We start from the raw sequence: 27,991 nt of genomic DNA, 5'->3' as shown, positions 1-27,991 counted from the left end.
GTACATCTATTTTTCATATTCTTTCTATATTCTGTATTTATGTTGGACCTTCTCTTCCCCTTCTACCTTTTTTCACTCCCATGCCCGGCTGGCCATTAAACATGGCCATAAAACATTAAACAGTTTTCTTTGTGTGATACTTGGGACTTACATGTGATTATGACTGATTTAAAAACCAAACAAACTGTAAGATAAAATCATGTTACACTTTCCAGTGTGTGACTATTAATTTTTCAAAACTGAATTTGTATACCATTGTGCTGCTCAGCTTGCTTGGCCTTTTAAAGTCTTCTAGTCTTAGAAAGTCTTGATTAAAATGATTTTAGACTGTTCATGTGTAGAGTTTAAAATCCCTCTTTAGCTTTCTTGTTGCTAGTGCTTTCTGTCCTCTGTGTTGTCTTAGGCTGTTTCTAATCCATGACAGTAATTTACCACTCATTTTATAGTTACACTTTCGTAACAGCCTGTACTCAGTGTCGATGTAAAAGATGAACCGAATCGCATCTGTAGTTTCTTGTTTGCTGTCTTGTTGATGCATTCAGGCACTAATGTGAAGATTGCATATTCTGGTTTTGTGTATCTTACCCCTGTGTTCGTCCTCTGCATTGCACCCAAGCCATGTACTTAATTTAAATTTCAGTGGTCTTTTCTTGTGACTAGTTTATTTGAAAGCTGAAATAGTCAGCGTGGCCCCAAACGCATTGCAGAGCTCCTTGGGCAAAGGACTGGTGGCCTGAACTTGAGAGGAGAGGCTGAGGGACCTGGACTTGTTAGGCTTAGATCCACCCTTCAACAAGGAAGTTCTTGAGAAGACAGCACCAGTCTCTTCATGGTGGTGCCTGGCAGGAAGACAATAAACACGAGGCACGTATGGAAACGAGTGCTTTTGACCTTTAAGGAGAAGCTTTTTCGCCATCAGGTCAGTCAGGCATTGAAGCATGTTGCCCAGAAGCACTGTGCTGTTTCCATCCTTGGGGGGTATTTTCTGTAAAAGCAAGTTTTTATTTCTTTAAGGAAGATGGTCACATGTCGCATGGCCTGGAGGACTTCTCTGTGATTCTGTTGTGGCCTTGGAGAAGTTGCTCTCTGAAGGATGTCCTGTTCACTGGACATATATATTTTTATTTTTTAATAGTGAAGCTGAATAAAAAGGAAAAGTAGAATTGGTTTCTCTCTTTTTTTTTTTTTTGTAAATCATTCTCTGAATATTATTTAGCTAAGTATTTTCTAAAAGATGTTTGATTGTATCCAACCTAAGTGTCTCTTCATTAATAACTTAATGCATCTGCCCTTTCAAGAGGATTTAGTTAACGTGCCTGATAATAAATGCTGTTTCCATTACTGATTTTTCTTTTTTTTTGAAAAGGCAGGACTAATGGGCAGATTCCCAGCTCTGCAGGCTAGAGGCTATTTGATTAATTTGTCCGTATTGTATTCCTGATTTCTCAGGCTAACCTTTCTGAGGCTGCAGGTGTCTGCTTTACCTAATGTGTGTTGTTTGCAGCTTTGGATGCGTCCTTTGTGTTGCAGTCTTAGTATAATGCTGAATGCTTTTTCTGTGAAGCAACTGCTTAAGGGTGAGAGGAAAAATGTACCGATTTAGATCTTGTGTCTAGCAAGGGCAGAGGACTTGGAGAAAAATATTATGAGAGTAGCTGAGCTGTACATACCCTGGTGCACCAACCTACACAAGACCTAGGAGATAAAATTGCTGATTGCTTCTCAAGCATTGTTGTCATCATATGGAGCTCTTGGCTTTGGTCTGGTACTGCTAGTAGCTGGCCTTTGAAGTTCAGGATGAAGTGCATATTATATTTCTGAAACCTCAGTAACTGTTGGTAAGTGCGTAAGCTCTTCAGCACACTTAGCTCTTCTGTCCTCACTAGTTGTCCCTGTAATTATTCAAAGTATTTTAGACCCTGGGAAACCTATCAGGTTGTATACTTACTCATTTGATTTTGAAGCACAAGTGGAGTATTGGTTATAAAGGCTAAACAAATGGCTTTGCACACTCTGTTTGTTTTAGTTGTTTATTTATTTTTTTTTTTTAACAACAGTCAGGTTGGTCTCTGCCTGGATTACAGAAAACAGTATTGTATCTCTACAAGCGGCTGCCTAAACCATTTTTGTAGGTTTTATGGCCTTTTAAAAGGTGGCAGAATAAGCCTCCTTCAGGTTTGCAAAAGAGTGTTGGATGAATAGAAATGTCAGAATGTCTTCCTTGTCTGGAAGAGGCTGAATGGAAAAGTGTTGGAACATGGCAATGAGGAGAATGCTCTTATGCTGCCAGAACTGCCAGCCTGCTTTTCTTTGGAAAACAAAATCCCTGCCTTGGTGAGAGGTACTCTCACACTCTTTCATACCCTTTCACTCTGCACATCCATCTGAAGGTATAAAATCAACTGGAATGATTTGGTAGAAAACTTGAGTCAATGTGCTGTAAGTTTTATTCTGGAAGTTGCCTCTCCTATTCATTGGGCATGGTTGTGGGTTTTGGCCAATACATCTGTACTGAACATAATTTATAGTTTCTTCAGATCTCATCTTTGGCTGTTTTGTTCTCTTTCTTCCATGCTCTTAGAGCTTTGCTGTAAATTCAGCTTCTTTCACATTTAACTTTTGTGCGTGTGGAGGGGATGTAAACGGAACCAAATGCGTGTATTATTAGCCTGTGCTTTGCAGTAAGTGAAAATGGTTTAAATAATAATAATAATAATTGGATAACATATTTGTACTCTTTTTAAAGTTAGAATCTGTGCATAAAGGGGAAGAAATGTGTCCTGTATTTGCGCTGTAATACTGGACATAAATGACCATACCTTTCAAAATTCTCCAAAAGAGTTAGTGCACAAATAAGAAGGTTAGGTTACTACATACCAGAGGCCATCAAAATGGCAAAATGTCTTTGTCCGTTGACAGTCACTGCTTAGTCCGCTAAGATGCGGGCAAGGGCTCTGTGGTTTTTATCCTGTAGTGGTATTCTTTGTCGAGTTGTTAAGTAGAACAGTCTGGTCACTCTCTGAAGCGTTGAGCGACCTGCTGCTAGATCTGAGCATGGTAATGAGCCCATTGGTAATGCAGCTGGTGGTACTCCATTTCCATTATCCTGAGGAGAATACTGCTTATCAGACACCTATCAGCATCCACCCTTCACATGCTAAGAGGACAGAGAAGAGTTATTTCTGGCTGTAGCACTATGGCTTTTTGAGTACAGGTCCCATTACTGACCATCTATCTAAATTGTCTTGTGATGTGAGCTGTGCATTAGCACATTCAGACTTGGGAAATGGTGGAGCTGCGTTCATTTTACACTCTTGGAGGAGCATAAGAAAGCACTGGGATGCAAGTGTGACCCTTGTAAATGTACTTGCCTGAAAATCTCCCAAATTTGTCTGCTCTGGGATGCACTTACTATGAAGTTGACACTGATTTCAGTGTCTGAAGAACAGAGGGGTGTGATGGTGGGAATGGCTGCATAATTTCTGGCAACTGCTGTATGATGATTGTCTCTGGATCATGCTTATTTTAGCAGTCTTGCACCCAACAGGTTCTCAAATTCTTCAGTAGTTTAATGTTTTTAATGCCCTACAGTCTGAGCAGAAATTTCCGTCAGAGAGAAATATTACTGCTTTTATAGAAACAGTTCGTTGTTTTTTTTTTTTTTTTTTTCCCTCTGATCCTTTTTCTAATAAGTTAACTTTTTAAAAAAATGCTTCTTCCCCTAAAACAAATCTCTCCTACATGTAGAACTGCAATTTTTTACTGAAACATCATAAAGTTCCCATTTGGGAACTACCCAATTACATCTTGCAATAATTCTATTGAATGATCTATAGCTCCACTTTTATTCCCTATTAGTATTTGGCTGATCGATGGGTAACCTAATTGATTGTTAAGGTCAAATGTCTTTATTGGCTAATGCCTGAATCTTTTCTCATTACAACTTAAAAAACTGTTCTATGGTCTGTTAGAGTTTTGCACACCAGAACAATAACTTCATGATGTAGATGCTGGTGAACTTGCACGATGTTTTGTGTATTCTCGGGTCCAGCATTAAAAGGACATGAGATATTGAGGTATCTGAGTTGAGCAGAACTGCAGTAAGAAACAGTTGATCATGGGTTTTTAGATTGTTCTGTGAATAAGGTAGCTGTGATGTGAAATAAATTCTTTGCTTTTATGACAGCTTAATCATTTCTAAGTGTACAAATGCAGAACCTTAACTGCTTTCATTCTGGCTTGTGATGCTTACTGAGGTGTGAGGGAGATTAATGTGTGCTGCAGTACAGAAACAGGATTCTTGTGATTGCCTGATACTTTGCTAAACTTTTCTCTCTTCTGGTGATACAGTTCACTCTGATCTTTGTTTGGAAATTCAGTATCTTCTCAAATGGAGATATCCATGTGTTGCCTCAGAGGAGGAAAGAGTGGAGCAGTGTCGGTAGTGCCAATAAAATGGGGTTTTGCTTTTTCATCCGGGGTTTGTGATCGTAATCCGTTACAAGATTCATGTTTACCTCTGAATATTCACGTATGTTAGTATAGTTTTAGGCTGGGGTCTCAATTGCCATTCACAAGTGTTCCCCTGCTTTTCCCCAATGCAATTCTGTTTCTGTCATCTAAGCGTTTGCTGCAGCTGGCAGGATGGGTATCGATTCATTCTGCTTTACTTAAGATCCTTATAACTGAATTAGTTGGCCAGGACTCCCATATAGTTGATGAAGCTGCTTCATTCATTCATAAAATTCACTATTTTAAAAGTCTACTTTAGGATGAGAAGAATTGCACATTGGCCTCTAATAAATGTAATGAGAACGTGGTCTAATGATGTTGGATAATATTTGCCGATAAAGCCAACTCCTGGAGATGACGTCACCGAGATACATGGCTCTTTGTTACTGATTTTTTTATGTGTGTGTGTGTCTATTTTTTAAAATTCTGATTGCTGCCTAATGTAAAACAAATGACTGGTTCCACAAAGGGGATACTCAAATTGAAGGTTGTCTTAGTTTTGTCTTCTAATCACTAGGCATCCACTGAGTCACTTTAACTTTGTCAAAAAAGAGGAAAAAGGGGGGGGGGAAAGAGGGTGTATTTGCTTTAATTAGATGGTAGCTTGGTGTTTTAAGCACTTTACTGGAGTATATATGATATGTGGACTCAAACTGGACAATTTTAGGAGGATCAAAATTCCCCATGTTCCACTTTCTGGACAGATATTGTAAGTACCAACTACTAGGAGAAAGGAGACTTTTCCCCTTCGGCCCCAGTATCTCCACAGGTTTCTGACTGCTGCCAGCTGTTGACTGCTGTCTGTGTGCATAAACACTTCTTAGAAATGAAACCTCTAAGGAGACTGCTTGTTGCCTCGCAATTGCTTCATGTCTTATGTTGCCTGAAAATGTAGTTCTGTTTTTTAGATGCTTAAGCAAGTGGTTTTGTTACTGCTTCTGAGGGCAGATGGGGGGGTTCTATCACCTTCTTGAGTTTAACATGTATATTATGCTTAAGTGATAGGCTTTTCGGAGTGAGATTATATGTCTTTTAGGTCTGTGGTTCTGTAGAGTGGAATTGGAGCCAGATGCTTCATATAAATAAGGGAATTAATCTGTATGTGTAGACTGGAACTATAGAGTGTTGTGGAGTTACGGATGTACAGCTCAGCTAGGGCAGGTACACCTTGATTCCAGGCAAGCAGGTCTAGATTAATATTTATATTGGAATAGCCCTGGAGATAATTATCTAATTTTTAAGCTCTTTCTACAGCTGCACTTTATAGTTGTCTTTTCCTCCTGTAGGAAAACTTACTGACTGTCACAAATCAACATTATGCAAAGTTAACAGCTGGTGTAACTTCTGGTTATACAGCTGAATCTGGTATAACTTTTGGTTACCAAGCTACTACATTTTCCCAAATTGCTACCAAATTTCCCCAAATCTACCCATTTCCCAAATGGAAAACATTACTTTGGATTTTTTTGCTTAATTCCTGCTACGTATATGTCAAGTTAGATAAAGCTAGACCATACAAAACTATCTCCAAATTTGGATTGTTTTTCTTGGGTATTTTTTAGGGTGAAACAACCTCTTTAGTACGGTTTCTTCTGGGAGTCTACTGAAACCTGTTTTATTGGCACAACTTCTATTAAAGGGAGTTACGATGAACTACTTACGATCTGCTTGGGCCGGATTTTTCAGAAGCATGTGGAGATAGTTAATACTGAATGGTATCAGTGTAGTAACTTGTATGACTGAGTCCTTCAATATCAAAGAGTTGGGAATGGACTTGTTTTGTGTTTTAAAACCTTATTAAATGGATATTGGTAGTCTTAGAGATGTCTTTTAGGTTTGTAGGATTAGTGGCTCTCATTTTTTTTTTTTTACCTTTGTGTGGAAGAATTTATTCATACAATTGAAGTTGCTTCCTTGTTTTTTCAACTCTTAACCAGATTTTCTACTACTCCACCTAACATCGGCTAAGTGAAGAAAATATTCTTTCCATGTCTGCTTCTTTAAACAGAATTGAGAGAATCTGAGGCAAAATATTTTTCTAACAAAAGAAAGTGGACATATGGCTATCTAGGATGTTGTAAATCCTTTGTTGGGTAAAACATGCGTCTGAAAAGACTTGATTCGTTACACGGAAAGATGTTTCCTTTGCTTCCATATGAACAGAAAGCAACACTTTATTACTTTACTATTTAGGTTTTTACTTTATAAAGGCATATTTCTTAAGAAAAATGTATTTAATTTAACATAAACTGTATGGTATTAAATTTTCAAAGGATTCCACTAATTGAAAAGTTGTTTAATAAGAGTAATTTTTAAAGGCTCTGTAGTGTTGTATGCTAAAATTGAAAGGTGCTTAAACCACAAGAAAGCACTCCAACTGCTTTATAGAAAAAATAAAATAGAGCACTGTATTATGCAGTTGTTTCTGTAATTGGGAATATATTGTGTGCCGTTAACGTTTCATTCAATTTTCTTTTAATTGTAGCTAATGATGAAGAACTAAAGAAAAGAATAGCTGAGGAACTGGCATTAGAACGAGCCAGGAGAGACTCTGAAGCTCAGAAGAGAAGGTTGGTTTGTTAATAACAATATTTAAACCAAACATACTTAATGCTTTTGTTACTGTTATTTATCTACTTATTATAAGCAGTTGAATTTTGTACCCCAGGACAAAATGGTAAGTAAGATCTTTAGGTGATATAGCAAGTTTTGATATTAAATACATGTTAAAACAACAAATTAATAGAAATTTCCTTGTAAGAGCTGATTTAAAATGTTGATCTAAATCCCTTTTGACCTCTTGAGCCTGACTTTTTTGCAGGCTTTTAAGCTCAGTCTTCGTTGATTTCTCTTGAGTCCAAGTACTCACTTTGCGGTGTAGAAATAGAAATAACTTGAGAGCAATCCAGAGGTGGATTACTTATAACCCCTCTGTAAACTTTAACAGCAGTAGAAATGGTAATTCTTGTTGTTCTGTGAATTCCAGATATTTCTGTGAGCTGCAGTAGTGCTTTGAAGATACAAAATACTGTATTAAACCAGTTTACTAGTAGAAAACCCTTTTGATACCCTTTTTTTATATTAAAAGTACTTTCTTATGTGTGTTTTTTTAAGAGATTGTGTTTACTGTGAAGGACTGGGTAGAGTTATACAGAATGCAGCAGCAGACTTTGGATGCAGCATTCTTAAAATATACTTTGTAGTGTTTAGCATGGTACTGTGGGATTATTAGCAATTAAAAAAAAAAATCCTGTTAGAAGTTGAAATAGAATTAGACTGTATGGTGAACATGTGTTGTGTGTTCATTCATACTTTCAGTGATTTTCCCAAATAGATAATATGATACACTGAATATAAATATTAACCTACACATTGTTCTCCATTCTGAGAATGGGAAGAAAAGCTCATTATGATGGATTAAAAAAATTAGAATGTAATTAGTACTACTTAAACTGTCTGCATATATATCAATTGTTGCCCACACATCAGTATATTATTATTTAATTGAGTTAGGTTGATGGAGTATATAATTAGGTAGAACTATATAAATGTCCCAGAAAAAAAAACCAAACAGGCTTTTTGTTTTTGAATCAGCAATAAAGGAAATCGATATGTTACAGTGAAGTCTCTCCTCTTTTGAGCTGGGCTTTGACAGGAAAACTTGCGTTACATTTGAGCTTAATGTTGACTGCTCAAGAGTTCAGCTAAACGTGATTACAATATGGAAATGTTTGTTTTGTCACTTCAGTATTTTTGTCATTTGACACTTTTCAGTAATTTTCATTAAAATTATTCCATAATTCAGTTTCCGTGGGTTGTGCACTGGTTTGTGAAAGGTAGGGAGCAGATTGGCTTGTCATATACCTGATTTTATATTTTGTCAGGAATAATGTTGGCAGTCTTCCCTTTATTTGACTAAGCATTAGCAGGGAAGATGTTACATATTAAAAGGATCCTGTAAAATCTTTTTGTTGTCTTAAAATTAGCTTGAAGAATCTGTGCTTTAGAAATGGAAGCTATCAAATAAAAAAGGAATAACATTACAAATATCAAGTCTTGTTAGCAGCTTTAATCCTCTTCTAGTTTTTTTTTTTTTGTTTAGCAGTAAGCAAGGATTTTTTTATTATACTTTTTACAATTATATATACAATTATAAAATGTATTTTAACCAGAGTGTAGAGGCTCTTCTCATGTTGGATGAAACAACTTTAAAAGATGCAGATGAAGGTCTTTATGGGCTGAATTCTGGTTGAAGTCTGTGGTTCGAAAACGTTGAAGAAGCGCTGTAGCAGATGTGGAGCTGTTCCCCTCTGGATCACGTTCTTCTGCGAATGAAGTGAACATCGCTCTGTTGATCACTTCAGCAGTAGATTTATGCTGTTCAGGTTCAGCACACCTACCCCTCTTGTTTTATTCTAGTTGAGAAAGCAATCTCTCCACAGTGCAGGGGTACGAGAAATGTTTGCGCAATGTTCTTTTTCAAGTCAGAATCCATACTTTCAGGCAGAAAAAAAATGCAGTTTTCTGTACAAGCTCCTGCGCCAGTCTTCTAGACACTCCTGCACTTATAGAATTGGTATAATTTTTCATCATTACTGGACTTCAATTTTCAAGCAAGCATGTACTTAAGAGCTAGATGTGTGTTGTTTAGATAAAGTATTTTGTCTTGCATATCTGTCTAGTACAGACTGTTCTAGGTAATATCAACAGGAAAAGGAAAAGATTCCTCTCAGCTGTAGTTATTTGTAATAAACATTCAAACACATCGATGCAGTGTTGGAAAACAGAACAAAACCTAAATTCCCAGCTATACTATGCTTAAAACAAAAGTCTAACGGAAGGAAACTGTTAACAGGGAACAATTAATAGTATTCATACGTCAATAACTGCACAAGAAAAAAGACAGTGTAATGCAGGTTTCATTGTGTATATGGAGGGATGCAGTATACAAATGCACTTTTTCTATTCCTACATTAACTTTAGGAGATTTTTTTACCATAGATGGTGTATTTTGCATGTGTACACTTTCATTCCTTTCTCAAAAACATTGTTTTTTCCAATCTTTAAGTGAAACAACATTTAAACGTATAAATATCTGAAACCTGCAACTGTTGTGTCTGATTCCAACTGTGTAATAGCTAATTTCAGTACTGTTTCTCTGTGCAGTGTATGACCACATTTTGATCAGATTGTGAGAGTATTTTACTCATTTCAGACTGCGAAGGAGATTTTAATTTTAACTTGCTATATAATTATGCACACATACATACACAGTACAGATGGACAACTCTTACTATATAAAGTTAAGATCCGTGCTTATTTCTGGGCTTAAAGCTAAAGGCTGACTCTTCAAATTGTATTTTAATGCTGTCAGTGCACTCACAATACACAAATTACACAGCTCTTGTTTAACGGGACTTGGAGTAGTTATAGATAAAGGAGTGATTTAGACTCAGCCTTAGAGCGTGTGTCCAAAATGGTATGCCTGCTCATCTCTCATATTATTTCAGTATTCTTCTTCACATATGTTCATCTCTTTCTTTTGTTTTTGGTGTGTGTGTGTGATTGAACATGATTACAAAACCTATAGGTCTTTCCTGAGATTATGAATCTTGCCTAAACTTCTGGCTCTATAAGAGTAGGATGAAAACCAGGCAGCTCCTTGGGAACTTATATTTCCTCACAAACAATGACGTACCTTTACAGGATTGTCATCCCCCAGAATTTGAAAGTCCGTATAGAGGTTGTGGAAGCATTGTAAGTTGATCCAAAGGTTGATAGCTACCATCATGAGAATATGTGTGGCTTCTAGTCCATTGATGGAAATCTGAACTTCACCAACGGCTGAACTCCTCCCTGTTTGACTGTCCCGGGCCGGGACACAGCCCCATCTCACTTTCTGTTTTTGCAGTCCAGCTAATCGACAAACAGTCCTGGAATTGCTTTAATAAAGCTGCCTTTTGATTGATTCTCCACTGGGAATGCATCTACTTATTTGGATGGACTGGATGAGTGCAGTCACTGTGGGTAGAAGTCATCTCCTTCCTTTCTGTCCTCTTAGGAGGAAGCAATGTTTATTCTCTCCGGAATGAGCCGAGCTGTATGTGAAGGAAGGATGTCTACTTGTCTTGTGTCTTATATTTTCTCATGTATCTGGTGGCTAGTGATGGACATGGGTTCTATGAGTACGTTGGACCTTTAATCTGACCGGTGTAGGTGTTCTTACACTCTCCAATCAGTTGTGGAGAAGAGGAACGTGTTAACTCCATCTTGTGTTTTCACGACCACAAACCCCACTGAAGAGCTAAAGGTGATTCTACTTTTTTGCCTTCTTTTACTCAGCCCAACTGTTGTTTATCACTTCAGTTTTTGAACATTTAAAATGTTTCATCTTAACTTTTCTAAAGGAAAATATTTTAAAGTTGATTATTGCTTGATTGCAACAGAATTTGCAGTGACTGCATCAGTAGATATGACCAGTTAATGTGTCAGAGCTACAATCTCACGATAATACTCAAGCTAATGGACAGGTTGTAAGTCTGTCAGTATAATAGCAATTCTAGCAGTAATACAGTTGGTTACAGTTGGTAATACTAGAGAGCTGCTTTATTTTCTGAACAGAAGTAAGAGGAAAGAGTAATGTACCCTTTCCTCCTAGAGAAAATATAGCTTTAGTATTCCTGTAGTCTGTTCTCTGTTTCATGTCTGTACCTACTAATACCTCCCAAAAATGTTCTTTATTCTTGTAGTGTTACAGAGAGATTCCACTCATTATAAGGTTTCGTATTTACTAAAAATGGAGTGTAAGTTTGTTGAACCATTAAGGTACAAAGCTCTCACGTATCATTACTTTCAGCATCTTTCAAAGGTTTTCTGGGTGTGATTTTTTTGTTACTGCCTTTGGTCTCTTCAGGCCAACTGAAGAAGCAGAGTTTTGCCCCCAGTGAATTACGTGCCAGAATTGGTGTTCCACAACTCTGCAAGAAAAGACTTCTAAAAATGAGACAATAGCACAGAACCTTGAGTGTGATGATAGTGACAGGTTATAAATTGTAACTGTTGACGTAGTTTCTTTTTTCACAAAGTTCTTAACTTATTTTGCAGTGTCATAATAAAAAGACATGCAGAGTTTGTGAAACTAGTGATTTGCCCCAACATGAACTGATTCAAAATATGGCAGTGGAAGTTCTGAATCCTTTAGCTGTTTGGATTTCCTCCTGAGGTATAGTCTTACAAATGTAGATCATGACACTGCGTCTTGTCACAGTGTTGAACTCTTTTATTTTAATAATTTAGTAGATGTTGGTGGTGGGAGGGTCTGAAATTGCTGTTCCTACTGAAGTCATTGGAAGCATTTCTTCCAGTGGCACAGAGGTGGCCCACACCCTGCCAGATGGTGCCATGGCTCATGAACTTCAGCAATGAGAAGCTGCTTCTGGTCAGCAAGATCTATCTGCTCCAGCGAGGTGTGCAGAGAAATCTGCACAACTCAGTGGACCAGGAGGTGTGTTCTGGGACAATATGACAGTTGTAAACTAGCACTGGGGATCACAAAATGCACTTTTGGAATAAAGAGAAGTGGTGTGAGGCTAAAGGGGTTTATTGCTAAGAAATAAACTTTGATCATTTCTGTTTTTTGTTGTTTTTTTTCCAGTTTTAACTGTGGTGTCTCAGTGTCTGGCTTGAATTAGTTTGCCTCTTACTCCGAGAACATGGTACTGAAACTGTTGTACTGGTGGTCTGAATCTAAATATGTGCTAATAACTTCACTTTTGCCTTTTCTCTGCTTATTCAGCAAATATTTCGCATCTTTCCTAATTTCCCAGGAAGTCAACGAGTAAAAATTTTTAATGTTATGGCTCTGGAGAACAGACATGGGGAAATAAGGTGATTTTCCCTCTCCTCCCGTCTTTAATTTCTAAACGGAATGGAGCTTTGTCCACTACATACACTAACTTTGTTAGAGTCCACAATACTGTACTGACGTTGCTTGATAAATCTTTGTGTTTATAAAGAATTTGCATTATGAAAGGCACCCACAGAAGAAAAGATAGTTTGAAAAAGCAAAAGTGCACAACAACTTCTATCATCAACATAACGATAAAATTTTAGCTACTGTCAACCTCATCAGACTGCTGGATTCCTCCACTAAAATATATACAAAATAATACTTAAGGAGGAAATGAAGGATGTGATTTCCCATAGAAATTGAATGTTCATGAATGATTACTTACCTTTTTTTTTTTTTTTTTTTTTCCCCTTGAAAATCAGGGAAATTTCAGTCTTATTTATTTTGCTAATCATTTAGCTTAGGCTAATTACATTTGTGGGTTTTCAGTCTCTTTTGCTTGGCAAGTGTTTCCTAGCTTCCACTTTCTTATATAATTTGGCACACGGCAAATATTAATTATATGTAGAATGAGGTAGTTTTTCAAGACGCTGTGGATGACAGTCCCTTCAGTATTGCAGAAAGTTTATTTTGTTCCAGTCTTCAATATATACGTGCATGTAATTTCGTTAGTATGCCACATATACGTCCCTGTGCAGTTTGCTGGTGTGTGACTGTCCCAAGAGACCCAGGTGATTGTTTTCCCTATGCTTAGTTGCACTTGGATTTTTGTATATCGTATCTCCTGTGATTGCAGCATTTGTTTCTTAGAGGAAAAGTACTACTATAAGTAGGAGTTTTAAGGCAGGGAAAGGCTTAAAATAGCAGCCTTTTTTTTGCTTTGGTGGCCCTTCAGTAACTCTGTTACTAGGTTTTCTCTAAAATTGGTTAAGGCATGACAGAGGTAAAAAATTATCAGGACTAGTACTGAGCAACTGTTGCTCCAAATCTTATTAAAAAGGGTCTGACATATGTAGAAGTTACATAGCGTATCTTAAATATTTAAAATGTCTGTTTAGAAAGTCCCAGCTTCTCAAGATAACTTCTGTTTTAATTAAGATCATGGACATGGGTTAACCTGATTTGAGGAACACACTTGAACTTCTGCAGGTGACTTCATCTGAAGCTGAAGGGGACGTTGTGAAGGGAATCGAAAGGGTGGGAAATGTCAGTGGGTGGGAAATGGTAAGTATCTGGAGATGAAGGATTGTAACCAGCAACTTCAGGAGAAAACTATTGCCTGCAGCTTCGGGCGTGTTGCAGTGGCTCTTAACTGTCTTGTACTGTAAGTACAAGCCTGCGCTCTCTTGTGTGGTTTTATTCAGTCCTTGTCCAACTTTCTGTGCCTTCTCCTGGTCGCCTGTTGGGATGCCCGTTATCACTTCCCTGTATTGGCTTCTCTTATTTTCTAGTGTGGTCACCAAAAAGCCAGGGAGTAGAACAAGATAGATATGGACCTGTTAGAGCAGGTCCAGAGGAAGGCCACAAAAATTGTCAGAGAGCTGGAACGCCTTGCTTATGAGGACAGGCTGAGGGAGTTGGAGTGGCTCAACCTGGAGAAGGCTCTAAGGAGACCTTAGAGTGGCATTTCGATATATAAGGGGGGCTTAGAAGAAAGACTGAGACATTTAACCATGGCCTGTAGAGACAGGGACAGTGGTTTTAAACTGAGAGAGTGTAGGTTTAGATTATAGATGTAGGTGTAGATAATAAGGAAGAAATTCTTCCTTAGAATTGCTGTGGGGGGGGTGAGGCCCTGGCACAGACTGCCCAGAGCAGCTGTGGCTGCCCCCTCCCTGGAAGGCCAGGCTGGACGGGGCTTTGGGCAACCTGGGCTGGTGGAAGGTGGCCCTGCCTATGACAGGGGGGTTGAGGCTAGATGGCCTTTAAGTTCCCCTCCAACCCAAACCATTCTGAGATGCTGTGATGGGTTTTGGTAACTTTTAGGTTTTGCTGTGTTTTCCCCATGTAGTCTCCTGTGACAACTTTGGTAAGTTTTATCTTGAAAGCCATATGAAAAATGCTTTTCTTGAGTAATACAGATGATAAATTTTCAGACATTCCCTGGTAATGAATTGCTGGAGTCTGTTCTACTTGGCTAGCTGGGCTCCATATGGTGTGGTATTTTATCTGTCATTAGCTGGATAACTTATTGCAACCTCTGTATTTCTCATCTCATCCTCATCTGTTTGAAAAAAATCTTTCTAAACTCTGAATCTCCTTTTAAAAATATGTACACACTGGTGCACAAAGGTGGCTTGCAGTGGTAGCTTATTAGACCGTGGCCATTAGCTTGTTTATATTATTTTTTTGTTGTTGTTGTACTTGGAGGAGGGTCCCTATATAACTGCAATTCACTTCATGGTTTAATTGATACTCTGATGTATTTGAGTGCTTCCCCCTGACCTTGTTTTGTCAAGTCTTGCATTACATTGCATATATGACAAGCTCTTAGTAAACTTCTTGGAGCAGACAGCTTTTGCAGAAGAGAACAACAAATTCACCAGTGAACATGTAAAGTGAAAGAAGAACGAAGAACAATATTAGAGAAGAACCCTTTGGGAAACTACACACCAAAAATGCTATATTAAAATCAATACTGGGGCTTGACCTTTTTGTGCTACTGTATATTTTAAAGCTTACTATTGATTTCTTTTTTAATAAGATGTTTATTCTAGTTTACTGGCATAGGTCTGGAGAACATAAGGAGAAAATAAAATGATTTATTTACGAAATTCATTCTGTATTTTACTGATGTAAATTTATGAAGAACATGTTAATGTGTCTCCAGTTCATATGGGTAGTGCATTAAATGTGGTGAAAACTTTTTTAAAGTGGATTTATTTTCTTCCTAAACTATTATATTTTCTGAGGTAATTAGCTGTGTTGAATTGGGAGACTGGCTTTTTCTTTCACTATTTTTCTCATGGGGGACAAAAAGCTACTTTGTTTGAAAATAGTTGTAATCTAGTCTTCTGCCACAGGGACCTCTTGATGGTGTTTAGATTATGTGTGAAAACAGTGAGGAAAATTGCATCTTCTCTACTGCTGACAGTAGGCTAGAAAGCTGGAAATACTTTGAAGCAGTAAAAGTGTTTATACTTTTTCTGATTTCTCATAGGTCAAGAATAAGAGTTTAATATCTTCTGGCATGAGTGACCATATTGTTTTTAAAAATCAGCTAAAGATATTACCCAATTGATAACCACATTTAGGAATGCAAGAATTGGAACAACAGACTTGGTCCAAAGCTTGCCTCCTCTGGCCATGCTTTTTCTGACAAGGTTTCCATGAAGTAAGTATTTCAGAGAGTGATTCAATGAATGTTTAAAAATCTAATTTTAAAGGGAAATTTCTTCATTACCGTTGTCATTCCTGGGTGAAAAAATAGTTACACACTCTGGAGTGAGAATGTATAATTTTGAAGTAAAGCTCTGGTGTCAGTACTGCCACATTTATGTAGCTGCCCTGGTTTCGGCTGGGGTAGAGTTATTTTTCTTCCTAGTAGCTGGTACAGTGCTGTGTTTGGGATTTAGTGTGAGAATAATATTGATAGCACACTGATGTTTCAGTTGCTGCTAAGTAGCACTTATCCTAAGTTAAAGGTTTTTCAGTTTCCCACGCTTTGCTAGCCAGCGAGTGCACAAGAAGCTGGGAAAGAGCATGGCCAGGACAGCTGACCCCAGCTAGCCAAAGGGCTAGTCCATGCCATAGGATGACATACTCGGGGCCGGGGGGAACTGGGGAGAGTTGGGCAGAGGCAGATCACTGCTCAGGCAATGATCAGCGGGTCTGAGCATTGTGCTTCCCTTGTCTGTTCTTGGGTTTTATTTCCTCTTTTTTTGGGTTAATATTCCTTTTCACTACTATTACTATGACTATATTATTGCTACTGTTTTTCTCATATTTTGTCTTCGTCATTAAACTGTCCTTATCTCAACCCATGAGCTTTAATTTATTTTTTTGTTTTCCTGATTCTCTTCCCCATCCCACTGGGAGGGAGAAGGAATGAGCGAGTGGCTGCGTGGTGCTTAGATGCTGGCTGGGGTTAAACCATGACAGCAGCCTATGGATAATTATCCCATCTTTGTTCGTACACCTTTATACAATATGACTTGTCTTCCACTAATGCTGGGAAGCTTAACCTTTTTGTAGTATGACATTCAGCGTATCAGAAAAAAACCTGGCTATTGATTTGAGAGAGCAAAACTTAGATATTTTATATTGGTAAACAGCACTTTGGAAGATAAGTCATAAATTGCATATAAACTGGAAAGAAAGGCTAATGTGACATCTGATAAGGGCTTCCCATCTCTGAATGTGACATGTATGTGTGCAGGACTCTCGCCTTCCATATCTGAGGATGAATAGTTGGTCGGGAGAGGACTTAAAACAGCAATTGGATAAGATTGCAGAGAAGGCTTTTCTGGAGTGTAAAATCAGATCATGCCAGGTAGTGATGAGGGCTGTTATTATATAAAAATATTAAAAAAGTAAAACTTATTTCCTCTGAGTCCAAAAGACCCCATCAGCCTCAGGGGTGGGGAGCATGCACAGCAGCAGCAGTGAGTTTTGGCATCGCTTCCACTGGTTGAGTTCCTCCTGTTTCCCTGTCCTAGTCATGCCGTCTCAACCATTTTTCTTCCTCTCACAGCTTTGTCTGATCTCACACACAGTAAAAGATTTAGAAGTGAATTTATTCTTCAACAGCTATAATATTCCTGAAGTCTGGAGGATTATGGGATAACACTGCTCTGTCACAGGAAAAGAGGGAACGAGGAGGGTCAGGCTGGATCAAGACTGTCCCTCTGCAGGCAAGGAAAGAAGCCAGGATTAAGTGTGAAGACATTTTGGATTCAAGCAGAGACTTAGCTATAAAGCAAGTACTGTGATCAGGTGCCTCTTTGGACAGCCATCTGTTGAAAAGATAATTCTGTGATGGGAGCGTAAGTCACCTCCTGAATGGGGTTGGATTGTACCCTTTTTAAAACCATAAAAAGTTAGTGCACGATCTCACCCGTGAAATGCCAAGGAAGCATAAAAATGTTTGCAGCCATGCTGCTTATGAGGCTGAGGGTTTGGAAATACCAAGCTATCTTTACTTTCCTTACTGGTTTCTGGGGAGAAAAAAAACCAGTATTTGGCAATGGTAGAGTTACTCTCCAAGACTTCTCTTACTGGTCTGACTCTCCATTAATACCATTATGTCTAGTTCTCAGTATATACGGAGATGAATCTTGGTGACAGGAGGTGGAAATTGGAGAAGACAGTGCTATAATTCACTCCTACATTTATAAACCCCAATTTTCGAAGGATTATTTTTCACTTCGATTTTAAAACTTGGCATCTCAACTGACAACTTGTATACCAAGCTTCATCTTGATAAGTTTATTTCTAGGAGAGATGGGAAAATGACTTGAAGCCAGTGAGTTTATTTGGAAAGAGCATCAGCGAAAATAATACCGCTTCATAGTTTTAGATTCAAGTCAGGAGGAGGGAAAATATTGCCCCCTGGCAATCTTAAACCTCTGCTTTCAAACCACTGAGCTCTTTCATTTTGAAAAGTAGCAAATGAGTAGACATAGCAGAGAAACACTTAAATATAATAGTACTAATAATACAAAATTTTGTATCTGTCACTTCATTTTAACAGATAATTAATGTTGTAATTTCCTGACTGCCTTTGCAGATCCTAAGAGGAGTGACAGTAAATTTGAAAGTAATTTCAAGTGGCATTATGTGGATATCAGGAAAAGTCTTAGCTAAATACATATACAATTTATGTAAAACAGTTTTACTGTTCTGACTTAGGTTCTCTGCATGCCTCTGGCATAAAGATAGAAATTTGTTCATTTATTCTGTCTTTATATAATAGTGATCTATATGCCCATATTTTAAAAAGTGGCTTTATGAATTATAATTACAAAATCCCCTCAAACAACCTTCCCTTCTTCCTACTCACCCTCCCTCCTCTCAACACCCACCATCGCCCCCCTCCAAAAAATAAAAAACGCAGACAAAACCCAAACCCCAGAACCCAAGTATTTTTAAATAAAGTCAACTCAACCATCCTCTGTAGGGTATGAGCAGCCATCAGACTGACAAGAGTCAGTGTCCATACTACAATGTGTATTAACAAGCTGTCTGTGTAAGTACTGTTGATAAATTGAAGAGCTGTATGTAATTACAAGGTTTATATTAGTGTCTTTGATCTTTTGTTGAAGGACTGGCACATAAAATAACATGTCTATTAGCAAAGATTTTTCAATTGACAGATGTTATGCTGAGCCTGGAAGGTAGGTGGAGAAGGGAAATGAGTATCTTCAACTGGATGTTATTACTTGGAGTCATTGTCTTTTGGTGATTTGAGAAATACAGCATTTGAAGTAGGGGGGATTGAGAGAATGGAAAGAAATGGTTAAGTAGGACAAGGTGGAAAATAGTCTTAACCAAAATAATTTGTATTAAATTCAGTGTTTTCATGGATTGGATAAGAGACTTCAGCCTAAAGAAAGACTAAAAGCAAAGCACTTGATACCTTCCCCTCCTTGTTACTGCTACTGGACACGTCTGAAACGAAGGTGAGAATTATAAGACGATTTGGGACTGACCAAACACAAGCGTGTAATGGGATGTGTTGGAGGGAGGAGTTAACGTTATGGGAAAAGTGTCTTTGCTGCTTAGGGATCAGTTTTGGAATCACTAGCACTTTTGTGTCTTTAGTAATATGTATAATGAAGTGCTAATTTATGTACCTGTATGGCAGCATTAAGGAGGAACAGGTCGCTATGAGGAAGCAGTAGATATGGAATGAAGTAGTAGAGTTCTTGTTAAATTTAATAATAAGTAGCGTAAGCATAGGAAAGTAACAGTAATACAGTATAACACTGTAGGAAAATCTCACGTTACTGTATAGAGTTTGAAGGCAGATAGGTCAAAATCCCCCACATGAAGCAGATCCTGTTGATATTTGTTTTCATTCTATTAATCTTCAATTTCCAGAAACACCTTCCCAACCCATATCCTGAGTGTGTAACTTGGCCTCTCTCTTTTCCTCTTCCATCTTCTCATTTACTTCAGCTTCACTTGGAGCTGTTGGAGCTTGCCTGGCTTCTCTGTTATAGCTGTGGCTAACCAGCTGGGGTGATTTTCTTGGTACTAGCAAGTGCCTGGTTGCACTTTGCTTATGCAGTAAGGGGGGAAGCCAGTCACTAGCCCTGCAGTACATCAGTTGAGCTTTGGGGAGCTCTTCTGCAGCCTGTTGGTGTGTAGGACAAGTCGTGTTACTCAGAAGCATTTGATGAGACAGGGATTGCAAGCGTGACTGGAACCTTTGATGTCTTCTCTCTTCCTGCCTGCACCAGGAGAGCTCTTGATCATTTGTAGTGAATTTGTCAAAGAGTTTTGACTGTGGATGTTGTGGTCTATAAAGTGGATAGCAGTTTGGATCCATGTAGTCACATTTGAATGGTTTTGGACTAAGCACTCATAAAATGATCGCAGATCTTGGTTTGATGGCCTGCATGTTCCTTTTCTGACTTTATATTCCCATGGTTTTAAAGCTTTAGCATTTTTGGCTTGCCTTGCTGCTTTTCTATTAGAATCATAGAATCATTTAAGTTGGAAAAGACCTTTAAGATCGAGTCCAACTGTAAACCTCACGCTGCCAAGTCTACCACTAAACCATGTCTCTAAACACCACATCTACACGTCTTTTAAACCCCTCCAGGGCTGGTGACTCCACCACTTCCCTGGGCAGCCTGTTCTAACGCTTGACAACCCTCTCGGGGAAGAAATTTTCCCAGTATCCAATCAAAACCTCCTCTGGTGCAACTTGAGACCATTCCCTCTCATCCTATCACTTGTTACTTGGGAGAAGAGACCGACCCCCACCTCCCTACAACCTCCCCTCAGGTAGCTGTAGAGAGCAGTAAGGTCTCCCCTCAGCCTCCTCTTCTCCAGACTGAACCCCCCCAGTTCCCCCAGCCGCTCCCCAGCAGACCTGTGCTCCAGACCCTGCCCCAGCTCCGTTGCCCTTCTCCGGACACACTCCAGCACCTCAGTGTCTTTCTTGTAGTGAGGGGCCCAAAACTTAACCCGGTATTCGAGGCACAGCCTCACCAGTGCCCAGCCCAGGGCTCAGATCCCTTCCCTGTCCCTGCTGGCCACCCCAGTGCTGACACAAGCCAGGATGCCATTGGCCTTCTTGGCCACCTGGGCACACTCTGGCTCCTGTGCAGCCGGCTGTTGACCAACACCCTCAGGTCTTTTTCTGCCGAACAACTTAGCAGCCACTGCTCCCCAAGCCTGCAGCGCTGTGTTGGGGTTGTTGTGGCCCAAGTGCAGGACCCGGCACTTGAGCCTTGTTGAACCTCACACAGTTGGCCTCAGCCCATCGCTCCAGCCTGTCCAGATCCCTCTTAGAGCCTTCCTACCCTCAAGCAGATCAACACTCCTGCCCAACTTGGTGTTGTCTTCAGACTTACTGAGGGTGCACTCAGTCCCCTTGTCCAGATCATTGATGAAGACACTAAACAAAACGGGCCCCAGTACTGAGCCCTGGGGAACACCACTTGTGACTGGTCGCCAACTGGATTTAATTCCATTCACCACAACTCTTTGGGCCCCACTATCCAGCCAGTTTTTTACCTAGTGAAGAGTGCATCCGTCCAGGTGATGAGCAGCTGCTTTCTCCAGGAGGATGCTGGGGGAAACAGTCCTTTTACCAGTCCTAATTCTCTTATATTTAATGGAAGCCTTGTTCAGTATGTAGATGTCTCTAAAACCGCTTGGGTAGAACCTAAGTTCAGGAAAGTTATATTCCAGCCTTTCATTTTCTGCTTTCCCATAGAATATTTTTAGTTTGTTTTGGGTTCTCCCTCCTGCACTCCCACACAGGGCAATGCATCATTTAAAATACAGCTCACATACAATTTCACCAAAAGAACAAAGTTAATTAGAGAATAAAAATTTTTATTTTGTTTATGTGGGACATGTGGGCAATAAGAGTGTAAAAAAGGTGAAGGCAAAATTTGTCCTTTTTATACCATTACTTTACGGCGCAGAAAAATGGTATTTTCTGTTAACGTTTGCATAATCTGAAACATAGGTAGAAATAAAATATTAGGACAAGATTTTTAAGGAGTGTGGTTGCTACTAATGTTAGGAGTAGCCCCCTTCACCTGTAGTGTTCTAAGTCTTATGTGAATAGAGAATAATTTTTTTAATGCCTAAGCAGTGCTAGGAAGTCACTTCAGTTTAGAAGAACTTTTTTGTGCTGTGATTCTGAGACTTCTGTGAAGAAGACGACATTGCTTTTCAGAGAATTTGTTTCTGTATCTCAGTCCTTAACTATGTTTTGAAGAGGCGGACGAGCTTTGGATCGTTTGGCTGACTTTGCAATCAGGTGAATAATCAGTTATTAGAAACTGAGTAGGAGAAATATCCATTTCCCACTTCTCAGACCTCACTTCTGGTTAAAGTTGTTTTCCTGACGTCTCTTGCACCTTTTCAAATCCCTTGTCAGCTACAGTGATTTTCAGCCACAGCTTTCTATGGCACATTCAACATGCACTCATTAAATATTAAAATTTAGTACTCAGAAACATTATTCATTCATTAATACTGCATCATGGCCTAAACTGCATTGTTCAAAACATTTTTGGATGTTATGCAAGTCTGTCAGGATGCATTACAAACTTGCTGGTGTCAAACTGAGCAAAAAAACTAATGAATGGTTTCCACTGTAAACACGTTGGACACTTATTTTTAGTCAGTGTAAGCTTTTGGAGTCGAGGGGGTATCGTATAGAAATGGAACTGTTCAGACATGAAAGGTGAAGGAAGCTGGGTAAAATTTAACATTAATAAAAAGAAAATTCCTCATTGTAAGAAAGCGTGCAGATATTTTTTTTTTTTTAATCCTGAAATGTTTTGTTTTAATGTCTTACATGGAGTTCATATTTAAGGATCATTTCTGTCTTTAAAGACTAATACCTCTTTAGATTTTTGTACATTTTATAGAGGAGAGGATGATTTTCTTGATAGTGAACTTGGAAACAGGGAGTATTTTGATTTTTGGGTGGTTGGAGGTAATGAAAAATGACCCGGTTCACGCTTTGGACTTGAATGAGTTTATCTTGGATCACCACAGATCCATCAGATTGTGTAGCTTGGAGACTGTAATAAAGATACAGCAACTGGCAAGTAATCATTTCCCTGAAAAGGAACAAAAAGAAAGTGTTTAATCTTTGATAGCGTAATAAGTTTTCAATGTCCGGAAATAAGGGCTGAAAATGATATATATCACGGTATTTGCTTTTAATACAGTATTGTTTACCAATTTTAGATCTTGTGTGGATTCTTGATTAATTTAGAATAAAGTGTGTAGTGGCCATCAAAACACAAAACTTTTTTTTTTTTTTTTTTACATTTCTCAGTGTGTGGCTGTTATCTGTGACTTAACAGGTGCTTTTTCCTTAATGATAATCTTGAACATCTGCAGGTGTTTTTAAAGAATGACAGAAATGGATATTTTGAAGTAAACAATAGAGTGAATTCTTCTGGACTGGGAATTAAATTATTCATCTTGTTATTGTGGCTAACATGGTTCATGCTGTGCAAGATTGCAGTACCATGTCATGAGTTCATGTGGTAAAATTAACTATTTTCTTCTCTTGAGCTCATTTAAAAAGTGGTTCTGAATAGGATGGAATTGTTTTTCAGGGTACAGCAAAGTTTTAACGTGCTTTTTTTGGGAATGTAGTTTTGTATTTCTTTAAAAGAGATAAAGCATCTCTGATAGGATAAGCGGTCTGGTTTCTTTCTTTTTGTTTCTTATTTTGTTAGACCCGATATAGTTTTCAGTTATTACTCTTAAGTCATTAGTTAACTGAGGAATTTTTGTTGATATTATTTGGGTTTGTATTATGTTTATGTTATTTAATACTAGTTTCATTTGACTAGAAATAATTACTTTAAACTGATATAGACATATAAGTTTCTGAAAGTCTAAAGAACAACTTTCTATATATGTTTTTAAATACAGATGTATTAAATTTATTAATATGCTTAAAATTAGGAGAATTCACTTTTCCTCTGCTGTCAACTGCAGTGAATGGCCAAGATGAACTAAGCAATTGAGGTTATTGTTATTATTTGTTTTTTACATCATGCTTGTGATGCTCAAATATAATTAATGTGTGCTAGTTAGGCACTCTCACCTTTTGCCTGTTTGTTTGTTGGCAATGTATGGTACAGCATCACTACCATGATTTTTAAACTGTTCTTCATTCAAGTTGGGGCTATACGGACACTACTAGCTTGGGGAAATGCCATAATTGAATTAATTTGGGCTCTTCCATAGCTGCAGAGAAAGAGGTTTTCCTCTGAGATGTGGGGTCAGCGTTTGATGCTCTGTGACGTTGGGTGTATTCACATGTAGATTCTCTTTTACATAATCTTGCATGGGGTGTGTTCATAGCTAGTTCAAAAGCTGTATGATAACAAATACTACATAGAATCTCACATTCACCGCTTTTATAGAAAAAAATATACGAATAAAAAAGAGGAATGCAGAAGCAAAAAGGTTATTCTGCTGAAATCAGATGTTTCTCCTTTAGCTTTGGTCTGAAGATCTGCTTCAGGAGGTGGTTGGGACAGATGTTTTGTTCACATGTATCACTTTGATTTTTGTCTCTGCCCCTCCTGGCCACCCCTCAGAGAGTCAGAGAGTAAGAACAAATTGGCTTATATATATGAGAGGATCTCTCAGAATTCTTGTCATCCATCTGCTGGCGTGAGATTGCTCCTTGACAATAACGTAGTAGGTTTTGTGTTAAGTTTTAGCAGAATCTGATTGAGGTGGAGTATACTGCAAACGTTATTTCAATTAAAATGACTTCAGGAATAAAATGGTTCCAAATTTGTCATATAGTGGAACCTAAATATGATAATATGATAACAAAAATATCCAAATCCTTATTATGCCTCTGTTTGTTCTGAGATCCATAAATCTTTGGTGGTTAGTGTATCAGGATTTACGTAGCCTCTTGCAGTTTCCTCCAGGAGGTTGTGTTGGTTTTTTTTCCCTGTGTGACAGCAATGTTCAATCATACTTCTGGTTGTTTGGTTTTTATTTTTTTAGGAAAATCCTAGCTTCATATATTTAGCTCTCCTTCCTGTGTTCAGTAATTTTAATGCACACAATAGCGTTCTACTCTGAGTGGCTCCAAGGGGCTGCTGTCTCCAAGGAGATGGGAATTACTTGAATCTAGGAATTTTCTCTAGAGGGGATCCAGATTCAAGTTTTTCATTCAAATAGGTAAGCTTCATAACTGTTACAGTATTCATTTACAAAGGAAATGGAATAATTTTTTTCTCCTCTAGCTAAGCTCTTAAGTCCAGTCTTTAAAGGCAATAAAAGCTTCAGGCAGAGCATTTTTATTTTCCATTTTGAGATACGCAGGATGTTTGCAGTGCTGTGAGGGCTATTGGTACAAAGGTGTGTCCAGTTTTCACCAGTACAAATTCTTTTCTTCTGCCAAAACCTTTTTTGCACCCTATGTTATAATGCCCAAATATTGTTTATATTTAGAATATCTATATTCAGGAGATGACCCGGTTTACAACTTGGAAAACATGCTTTTATTAAAACATATATAACAAATGAATCTTTGCATCTTAGCACAAAAAAAATCTCAGGAAGTTTTCTAGGTATTCACTGATAAGGTTTTCAGTTTCACAAGTTTGGGTTGTACTGAAAAAATATTTCCAGAACAAGGATGGGAGCTGATATGAGTGTGTTCTTTTGAAGTATTGTAGTTAGAAGAAGCGTGTCCAGTAGGTTAAGTCAGTCATTGTCTGCAAGGATGTTCTCTTGCCTCCAAGGTAGAACTTGGTTAAACTAGCACTGAACAAGCTAAACACTGAACTTTGTGTGTACTAAAGTTTTCTAAGGAAAATTTCAGGAAGGTATGCACACATCTTCCTGACTTCAGTCTATAAACTTTGTGTTCACATAAATAGCAAAATGAAAGGTAATGTTTGTTGGCTTTGTTATTGCTTTACTTAATGTAAATACTTAATTACCTTTAGTTACTTATCAGCAGGTAGATCTGTGGATAGATGGAGATGTCTGTCTATTTAGATACGAGTACCAGAATATAGCGTTAAAAGCAGCAGCAAAAGGTAGACCGGGGTAAGTGTGGACCCACTGCGACACTGAGCGATGTCCCTGGTGACAAAGAAATTAGAGAAGGTGGAGATAGAGGAAGGAAAGGCGAAGGTGGTTTGAGACTGTCTTTACTGTTAAGGCCAGCTTTCAGGAATCCCGGGACCCAGGGGCCAGAGGGACGGTCTGGAGCACAGACAGTTACCCATGGTGAAGGAAGATCAGGTTAGGGACACCTAAACTGAGCACAGAGAAGTTCTGTGGGGACTGAATGTCATTGTGAGGCCACTCTTAGTTATCTCCGAAAGGTCGTGATGATCTTACAAGGTTCCTGAAGACTGTGAGAAAGGAAATCTCGCATTTTCAAGAAGGGCAAGCAGGGAGATCTGGGGGTTAGGACAGGAGATGACAGACGCAAACTGAAACACATGAAATTCTGTCTAAACACAAGAAAGCACTGTGAAGGTGGTCAGACACTGGGTCGAGTTGCCCTATGAGGTGGTGAAGTCTCGTCTGTAGAGGTGTTCAAAATCCAGCTGGACACGGTCCTGGGCAACCTGCTCCAGCTGACCCTGCTTGAGCAGGGCGTTTGAACCAGGTCCCTTCCAGCCTAAATGACTGCATGATTCTGAGAGCGCTGTGGACTGCACTTTCCAGTTAATAAAGAGACAATCATCAAGCATTTATGGGATGGCTGAAAGAAGTTATGATGTAGAATTTGAGTGCTAGAAGCTTTAGGAGTAATAAGCGACTTAATCGTTGGCTGTTTGTTTACTAAATTGCAAAAAGTACAAGTGCATCAATTTTCTTCATAGTGTTAACTCAGAGTGTTGAAATCCTTAAAGACAGTGCTGTAGAAAGGCAGGAGTTGTTGCTTTTTTGTCTAGGATTGTGTGCTATAAACCAGTTGAGAGCGTGAAATACTGTGAAGTGTTAATCCAAACTTTAGTACGTAGAGGTTCTTGTTAATGCTTTATGTGTATTTTCAAATAGCACTATAGAAAAGTGATAGCATTGCATACTGCATTTCATTAAATCAGCTACTGTGGCTAAATAGCTGTACACTTCTTGAAACAGTATTTCATAATTATTTAGAAGTATTCTATTCAAGCTATCAACTCTGTAGAATAATGTATAGCCAGCAGCCTTCTCTGCTGTTTCAGCACCTTTTTTTTTTTTTAAACACTTTGTTTCTTTCCTCGTGTAGAAATGATCAGTGTAACACATAATGTCTTTTGTCTGTTAACTAGAGTTTTGTGCTTAAACGTGAGAACCATTATATTGAGCCTTTATATTTGCTGTAATTAAAAATGTCATTTTAAGTGGTCTGTTTAAGTGGAATTCTTGGAACAGTGGACTGTACTGACAAGTTGTGCTGTTTGACTCCTTATAAATTGCAGATGTGCATCTAGCTATTTTTTTACTTTTGGCTAGATAATAATATAATTTATTACTGTAGATTTAGCTGATGTTTGCCTTTATTCAGCAGCACTGCATGCTGAATGCCAGTAAAATGAATTTGTAACGTCAAGGAAGAAAACTACTGTTAGGTTGATGCAAGCAAGTGTTTGAGATCAGCACGTATCTGCCTTGTGTTTGTTTCATTAAGCTCCTACAAGCCACCCAATTATGTAACTCAAATAAATGAAAATTACTTCAAAATCCTACTTATTTTGTTAAAACTCTGGTGAATTTAAATCAGTTGAGATGGGTATTTAGGACTTTTTTTTTTTTTTGTGAATAAAAGTTGCCCTAAATCAAAAAGTTTAGTGGGTGCTTCAGGAAGTTAATTAGTTATATTTTATTCTGCAGGTATGATGAGATACATCCCTGGTCACGGGAAGGAGGATTAAATGGGAAAGACTTTAAATTTTTGCTTTAAGGTACTACTATGGGCAAGGCAGTCTTGAATGAAGAACATAAAACAAGTACCTTTTTGGCTTAAATTGTATAAAATTTGATCATGAAAGAGTATTTTTTTTTTTTCATGCTGGAATGCCATGCAAGGAAGAAAAAAAAAAAAAATCAGTGAAATGTTTGCTGTACAGCTTGCTTTGACTGAGGTGGCCTGAATGTCTTGATCTAGAAGTTTAGTAGAACTACTCCTTAAACACATTGACAAAGCTGGATACACAATTGCCAAGCCTTTGAGCTTATAGAATCACAGGTTGGTTTGGGTTGGAAGGGGCCTTAAAGATCATCCACTTCCAACCCCCCTGCCCCGGGCAGGGCCACCTTCCACTAGCCCAGGTTGCCCAAAGCCCCGTCCAACCTGGCCTTGAACCCTTCCAGGGAGGGGGCAGCCACAGCTTCTCTGGGCTTATAGACACAGTAATGCAGGGAACTACTTTGGCTTGAGGCTAGCCTCTAGTGAAGGAGCAAGCTTTTGCTTCTGGAGATGAGCACATAAATTGCAGAACT

General features: G+C 38.5%; 1 protein-coding gene across 2 annotated transcripts in view; it reads left to right on the top strand.

The window, feature by feature from the left end:
• CHCHD3 (coiled-coil-helix-coiled-coil-helix domain containing 3) overlaps positions 1-27,991 on the top strand; it is a 163,089-nt gene that overhangs the window by 22,417 nt on the left and 112,681 nt on the right. For both annotated transcript variants that reach the window (XM_074903541.1, XM_074903540.1), the window contains exon 3: positions 6,998-7,082. In XM_074903541.1, the coding sequence (XP_074759642.1) occupies positions 6,998-7,082 (85 nt within the window). The remainder of the gene's footprint in view (positions 1-6,997; positions 7,083-27,991) is intronic.

This window comes from Athene noctua, chromosome 3 (assembly GCF_965140245.1).
Source record: "Athene noctua chromosome 3, bAthNoc1.hap1.1, whole genome shotgun sequence".
Taxonomy (NCBI): Eukaryota; Metazoa; Chordata; class Aves; order Strigiformes; family Strigidae; genus Athene; species Athene noctua.
Note: the sequence above shows the minus strand (reverse complement) of the source record. Positions and strands in the feature narration are given on the sequence as shown.